This window comes from Larimichthys crocea, chromosome XXIII (genome assembly GCF_000972845.2).
Source record: "Larimichthys crocea isolate SSNF chromosome XXIII, L_crocea_2.0, whole genome shotgun sequence".
NCBI lineage: Eukaryota > Metazoa > Chordata > Actinopteri > Sciaenidae > Larimichthys > Larimichthys crocea.
The window spans coordinates 6,465,305-6,473,033 of record NC_040033.1 but is presented as its reverse complement, the minus strand read 5'-3'; the positions used below and the strand labels follow the sequence as shown (position 1 = coordinate 6,473,033).

The 7,729-nt window shown below is 37.7% G+C and overlaps 1 protein-coding gene across 1 annotated transcript in view; it reads left to right on the top strand.

The window, feature by feature from the left end:
• Positions 1–2,778: 2,778 nt before the first annotated feature.
• The window catches only part of tmx3b (thioredoxin related transmembrane protein 3b), a 30,386-nt gene continuing 25,435 nt past the window's right edge, over positions 2,779–7,729 (top strand). The window contains exons 1-5 of the mRNA XM_010750000.3: positions 2,779–2,884; positions 3,136–3,193; positions 4,281–4,320; positions 5,248–5,371; positions 5,845–5,890. Of these exons, the coding sequence (XP_010748302.3) occupies positions 2,848–2,884; positions 3,136–3,193; positions 4,281–4,320; positions 5,248–5,371; positions 5,845–5,890 (305 nt within the window). The 5' untranslated portion in view covers positions 2,779–2,847. The remainder of the gene's footprint in view (positions 2,885–3,135; positions 3,194–4,280; positions 4,321–5,247; positions 5,372–5,844; positions 5,891–7,729) is intronic.

The window sequence follows — 7,729 nt, the reverse complement described above, 5'->3', positions numbered from 1 at the left end:
CACAGAGAAGGGGATAACAGTTGCTGTTGCTTACTTTTGTCGGTAAATAGGATAATAGCAATCAATATGGAAAAAAAATCTAATATATACTGATACATAAATACTATAATAAAAAAAAAATGATAAAACTGAAATTGCCAACATTACCAAAGAGTCCAGTGTGTTTCAAAAGCTCGTGCATCACTGCATGTTTTTAAAATTATGTGAAGTTGATTAATGTACAGACTGTAGACTGAATGAAAATATTAACATCATGTAGTATGTAGAATAATAATTTGTAATAATACATGTAGGTAAGTTAATAATGAATCCAAAAAAACATCAGACCATTAGTAGTAAAACACTTGCAGGGCGATGAATAGGAATTGTACTGCAGAGGGTAGTACTTTGACTTTTTTCCCCCCCCCCCCCGGCCACCACCATCCTCCCCCTACCCCCCCCCCATCACATCCCCCACTACTTGCCCTGCTGCCCCCCCCCCTCCCCCCCCCCCCCCCTCCCCCCCCCCCCGAGCATCGTCACACCTAACTTCTGCACTCCCTTTCTTCTTTTGCCTACGTAGTGTCAATGTTCTTTGGTGAGCCCCCCCCCCTTGGCTTTTCCTCCTTTCATGTGATGTTTTTTTTTTTGTGGAATTCATGATGGAAATACCTTCAGTGGTGCAGAGGACAGTAACTAAGTATAATTAGTACTTTATTTGAGTACAGTTTCAGGTACTCCGTGCTTAAACGAACATTGTAATCCCTACTCCAACACATTTATCAATAGTTTGTTACTTTTTAAATATTTTACGTACTTTTTTATTATAAAACACAACACAGAAGATAACAGTTGCTGCTTACTTTTGCATCGTTAATAGCAATCAAATATTGAAAAAAATCGAATATATACTGATACATAAATACTGGTATATATTAATAAAATGATAAAACTGAAATTGCCAACATTACCAAAGAGTCAGGTGTTTCAAAAGCTCTGTGCATCACTGCATGTTAAAATAATATGTGAAGTTGATTAATGTACAGACTGTAGACTGAAGTATTCAACATAATGCAGTAATAATAATGTAGTAATAATGTAGTAATAATAATCCAAAAACATCAGACATAGTAGTAAAACACTGGCAGGGAGAATTGTACTGCAGAGTGAGTACTTTGACTTTTGGTACTTCATATAATATTGGCTGATAATACTTAAATACTTTTACTTGAGTAATGTTTTGGACTTGAAGCATTTTAACATCTGTATACTTCTTCCATCATTAATAATGAGTATTTTAATGCATTATAGTGCACGTTGCTGATAATATTCAAAAATAATTTTGAATGCAGGACTCTACTTGCAATGGAGTATTTCTAAATGGTTTCACTACTACATTTCCCTACAGTAAATAGAGGATGTATGCAGTGGAGGAAGTTGGCCTACTGCCCATTTTAATTATCTTAGAGCGCCGCTTTGTGGCGAGTCTTTGCTATTACACCATCCCATTTGTCCTGATTTAAAACCGTCAAACACAGATTTTTATCTGATAAATAAATATGATTAAATATTACTTTTAAAAAAAGAAGCTAAATGCACATTTCATCTACTTTTATAATCACACAATTCTCTATGGTGGTAACGTTTAAACTACTGCCCAGTATATATATGTGTATATGGCATCTGTCACTGTCTGTGTGTTCCTGTGCATGTGCAGGTGTGTTCCGACAGGTGCCAGCTGGATGGGAGAAATGCGGAGAAATAATTACGTGTCTAAAAAAAACTTAACTTGACTTGATTTAACTTAAGTGAATGCAAACTTCATTGATATTATTTGAAAAGTCAAAATATGAGAACATATTTTGTTAAATATCATTATATTAGATTAGATTCAACTTTATTGTCTTTGCACAAAGTAACAAATACTTAGACAACGACATGCAGTTTAGCATCTAATCAAATGAACAGGATATATAAATATAGTGCAGGTATAAATATGAATATGCTATGGGATATGTACAGTATACAAATGTTGTAGAATATATATACAGTATTATCAGCATGGACACGTTGAGATGGATATACCAACAGATATATTTATGTATATATATAGTTTGGTAGTAGCAGCAATAGCAGGTAGAGAAAAATAAATAAAATAAGATGTATATATTATTATTTATATATTATGATATAAATAAAGTTATATTACATTATTTATATAAATATTTCTACACCCGGTTTTGAGTACTCTGTTGTTGAGTTGAATATTAAAATATATTTAAATCCTTAATAATCCCAGTGGGAATTATAATTAAATAAATTAAAAATAATTTAAAAATTATAAAAATTTATAATTATTATTATATATATATATAAAATAAAAATAATAAATTCATACAATTATTCTTTATATATTATTATAAAATAAATGTAAATTATTTATATAAATTTCTACAACCCGTTCGGTACTTCTGTGTGTTTAATTTAAATATCAAAATATCCTTTAATAATAATAATCCTTTAATAAGCCCAGTGGGAAATAGTCGTTATTTAATTAAATTAAATAATAAAAGATGTTACCAAAAAAAATGATTTATAATTATTATTTATTATATTTATTATGAAATAAATACCCTTAAACTGTATATATAATATTAGTAGGTATGCTTATTATAAACTAACATTTAAAATTATTATATTATAACTATTTCTACACCCGGTCTGAGTACTTCTGTTGTTGAAATATTAAAATATATTTAAATCTCAACCACCAATCAACGCGCAGCTGGGTCTGCGTGACCCCGCGCATGCGCGTTGCCCCCCTGATTTAGCCGCTGTATTTCCTGCTCGCTGTTTCCACTCGGAGCGATGATGGCAGAAGTGAAAGCGTCGCTGCTTTGTGGAGGTACGGTCACTTTCTGTTTAATCCCACCTTCCTTTAACGTTAGACTCACGCACGTTTCAGTAAAAACGAGCTCCGCGGCTGCTGCTGTCCGTAAAAACCCCGCGAAGCTAATAGATGCACAGTTAGCTTTGGAGGGGGGGACGACATGTCGCTTTAGCCAGTGATGCTGATCCGGTCATGCGGTTTAAACACGGCCAGGCTGGAGCTAACATGTTCATAACATGAACATAACATGTGTTTTTATGTCACAGTTGTAGCGGCTCTCCTAAGCTCAGCGGTGCTGGCTGTCGTCGAGGATCTAGATGACACGTAAGTGATGCTGCAGCTCTTCAAGCTTTCACCTTCCTGTCTCTGTGCTGACATTAAAACACGACCAGGCACCAGCAGACTTCATGCACATGCTCTTTAAAAAGTGCACTGTTGTTCCTCTTCTGCAGGAAAAGGCGTGCAACCGCTGTAGTTTCTAAACTTCTGCACTGGGGATGTAACGATACGACTCGATACGGTTCACGATTTTTTTTTGTTCACGATACGATTTTTTTGTTTTTAAATCAAAATGAGATACAGACAAGTTATGACCAAATAAAATTATTTTTTTATTTGTAGGAAACAGACACAGTTTGTGTTCTCTTATACAAAAGTGCAACTTAAACAACAAAATACGTGACAAATATCTGCTTTCGCTCACGTTACTTTGGCGGCTGATATGTTGCCGCATGTTGCTCGTGTTGCTGCTATATGTTGCATTCTCTTGCAATATTTACATGCTGTTTTTGGTTTTGTCTGTCCATTTCTCACCGGTTGTATTTGTGTATATAGAGAATCCAAAATGCCGCCACACAGGTGATTTAAAACTGCTCGGTGCGTCCTCTATTTCAAAGCTGTTTTCTGTGTCTTACCTCGTTCTGTGCTCCATACCTATGTAGTGACGTTGAACAAATTAATCACCAACCAGTGACTTTTTTTAAAGATAACGTAACCTATTTCTAATTTTAAAAAGAACATATCCTACTTCTCTCGCATTCGCGAAGAATGGCAACAAATGTTTTTTCTGTCAACTGCTGCGAATCGTCACGCGTTTGTACCGATTTTTAATCGTGTCACGGTGCATCGTTACATCCCTATTTATTATTATTATACATTTCCAAAGATTGGGGGGGTTTCCAGCTACATAGTTCTTTTTTTAATTGGATGCCTCTAATGGGGAAGTCTGTTGAGGTTTAGTCTCATGTGTGCTTGTGTTTGTGGCATCCTCTAATGTGTTTCTTTTGCTACTTAAGTGGCTTTTTTTTCTGCACCTAATATTAACTCCCTTCTCTCACATGCACACGCCTTGAATTGTAATTATTCTTCTCTTCGTCTAATAATGCTCATTTGTTCTTCTTTTTCCACACAGATTTAAAGACACCAGAGTGAACGACATCTGGCTGGTTGATGTAAGTCTGACACACACACACACACACACTGTATATATAAACCAGTCTGTGTCCATTCAGCTATGCTTTATTTTATATCTAACACCCCGCTGTCTGCTGGATCATCCCTTACGGAAGTGGCAGCAGTCGGTGTGGGATGTATGAGGGCGTGGGGGCCGGAGGGTGTGTGTGTGCAGACTGATTAGTGAATGAGAAGTCATGCATGCTGGGAATAGCCCGGGGGGCTTGTAGGGGTTTATATCGGAGTTTGTGTCTGGGTTCATATAAACAAATCCAGCTCGAGCACCCAAAGCGGCTTTCACTCCCTAGTTTGGGTTGCAGGAGTTAGTCCTCGCGCTGGGACGTCTCTGACTGTGTCAAGCGGTTATACAGATATTACACAGATGATTATTGTGCAGAACTAAGTAATTATTAATGTGTTAATGTGTCATAGTGACGAACAGACAGATGATTATTGCAGATTTCCAGAGCTTTGTGGTGAGTTTCAGCTCATTATTTAGATGTCCAGCCATAACTTTCTTCATCTGACCCCTAATTAGCAGCCGTGTATTCAAATGAGCCCGGTTACAGTTATTGTGACCGTTATTTTCCTTTTGTTGTGTGAAAAACATTGCGGTCGTTCCGTACTCCACATTTATGCCAGAGGTTACACAAACATCAGGTCAAATATCTTTCAAAGTACATGACGCAGATCAAACCAAGCTTTAAGGTCATACACACCTAAAAGACTCACAGAGCATTAAACAACACCACAACCAAATCATTAGATTGGTGTGTTAGTCCCACTGTCGCATAAGGTCAAACTAAGTTTGGTCTGTGTAGTATTTGGTGTAAAATGAAATGCAAGTGTAAATGTTTTAAATTCGACTCTGTACAGCAGTGTATGAAATGATCTAACGATCGCTTCCTTCACCTGGTCACTTTCAGTTCTATGCACCGTGGTGCGGCTACTGTAAAAAACTGGAGCCGGTATGGCACGAGGTGGGAGTCGAGCTGAAGACCTCGGGGTCGCCGGTCCGTGTGGGAAAGATGGATGCCACCGCTTACTCTGGTGAGTACATGATGAAGGATTTTAATGTCGTCCTTTTGGAGCCGCTTTGTCCCCCCGGGTGATTATTTCGTGTGGTGGAGACGAAGATTGAGCCTAATTGACTGTGTTGTTCAGCAAGATGATGTAAAAGGCTTTTTAATAAAAGCTAAATATTTTTAAATATTATTTATTTATCTTGTGCCACATTTTTGACACAATAATCATAGAGTGAAAGTGCCAGTGTAATTATGTAATTATGGCCTTTCAATGGAAAAAATCAGCATTTTTGGAAATATCTTTATTAGATTAAAGCAAAGAGTTCGATTCATACCGCTCTTGTTATGTGTCCATTAAATAAGGCTACAGCTAAAAACAGTACTAGACGTTTCAGACCCCCATCTGGGTATTTGAACCCTGTAAGGAGATGACCGTGTACTTTTAATCTTTTGCATAAAAGTCAATTAAAACCTTTTAAAATTATTTTTATGTTGCAGGAATGGCATCAGAGTTCGGTGTTCGTGGTTACCCCACAATAAAACTGTAAGTTTTACGCTTTCCTTTGATTCAAATCTTGTGTTTTGTGTATTATATACTATTTCTTTTGCAAATAGTCTGAACACAGAATGATAATCTGTCCAGTGCAATATATCCAGTATATACACTGTTTGAGTTTTCAGTGTTTGTTAAGTGTGTGTCAGAGATCTGACTATATAGCAGTCTACTGTAGCCATGACTGTAGTTCTCTTTACCTTCGCTGTCCCCAGTGTCTTTACTTCTGTTTGTATTGTGTTATTATCAGGATCCTTTCACCCCACTGTTGTCTTTTTCCTCTTGAGGTTTGGCCTGTAGAGACACCCTTAAATGACTTATTCAGGAGGGAGCACGTGTTGTTGCAGCTTCCTTAAGGCATAACTAAGTGACAAACTCTATTCACACCTTCTGAGCTTAAATTTTATTAGCTTTGACACGCCTGGATGCCGCTAATTACAATGTTACCAGCTGTTTATACGGTTCGCTTTTCTCAGGTTTGTCCCAATCAAACTTTAACTTGTGATCTATTGATTGGCAAAACACGTTTGATACTATGACCTAATTCAACTGATGTTTCCCTTTTAATCTCATTACATTTTTTCCCCCCTTGAAGTGCAAGTGACATTTTTTTTTTATATGAAATTAATGGATTTAGGTAGACGCCAGCTGCTCAGCAGCGGAGCTCATGTTGACTTGGGAGAAATGATCGTCTTACATCGCAGACTTTCCTCCGTATCATTTATCTGCGTGCTGCCATAATGGGCTCCCCATTTAGTTTCATCAAGCTCATTTGGGAAACTGCCACAGGATCACGGCAGGGTTCATAACATTAGACCAAGAAAGTGATGAAACATCCATCGAGGAAAAACGTGACACACCTCCCTCTGAGACAGAAAGAGCCTTGATTTAGAGCTCTGTTTCTCCCTGAGTTCATTAGGCCCTGCGGGCTGATGCAACCTTTGTAATCCTTAATGCATGCTGCTTGATTCCAGCGCTTTCCTCCGGCTGGAACTCGAGTTAGAGACGGTCATTTGTTTAGTTTTTTTCATTGGAGGTTTGATGATTTTGGTGAAGAAGCATTTCCTGGTGGATCAGAACGTCTTGTGAGGGACGGGCTGTGGTTGCCATGCTCAAATGTCAGGCACTGACTTTAGCTCTTTAAAGGCAGCCCTTGTGTTTGGCACAATGATATTGATTAATCTGACTTTTTTTTTGACTGTTTATTAATCGTTTATTCTATTAAATGTACAAAAAACATGTTTTGAAAGCCCCAGGTGACATCTTCAAATGTCCAAACCCAAAAACATTCTGTTTACTCGGCGCCCTCTTTATAAGTTACAGCTACTTTTTAAGGCAAATGTCTGTTCAGTCATTTGGCAGCGACCCAATGCATGACAACACACAGACTTGATCAAGACGATCAGCTGTTGTTGAGATCAGACATCAGAAAGAGGAAGAAGAAATGTGATCTGTTTGACTTTGACTGTGGAACGACAGTTTGTACCAGACAGGATGGAAATGCTCCCCAGGGTTGGGAGTGTTTCAGAAACTGCTGATCTATTGAGTTTTTCAGTTACAGCAGTCTCTAGAGTTTATAGAGACATATTAGGGGGAAAAAAAGCCACGGAGTGGCAGTTTAGTGGCTGAAATACCTTGTTTATGAGATATTTTAGAGGACGGCTCCCAGACTGTTTCAAACTGACAGGAAGGTTGCCGACAACAACTCAAATTACCGCATGTTAAAATGACGCTATAAAGAAGAGCGACGGACATTGAAGTGGACGGGCTACAGCATCCACAGCGTACATCCACTAAGTACAGGATACTGAGACTGATCAAGTCTCAATC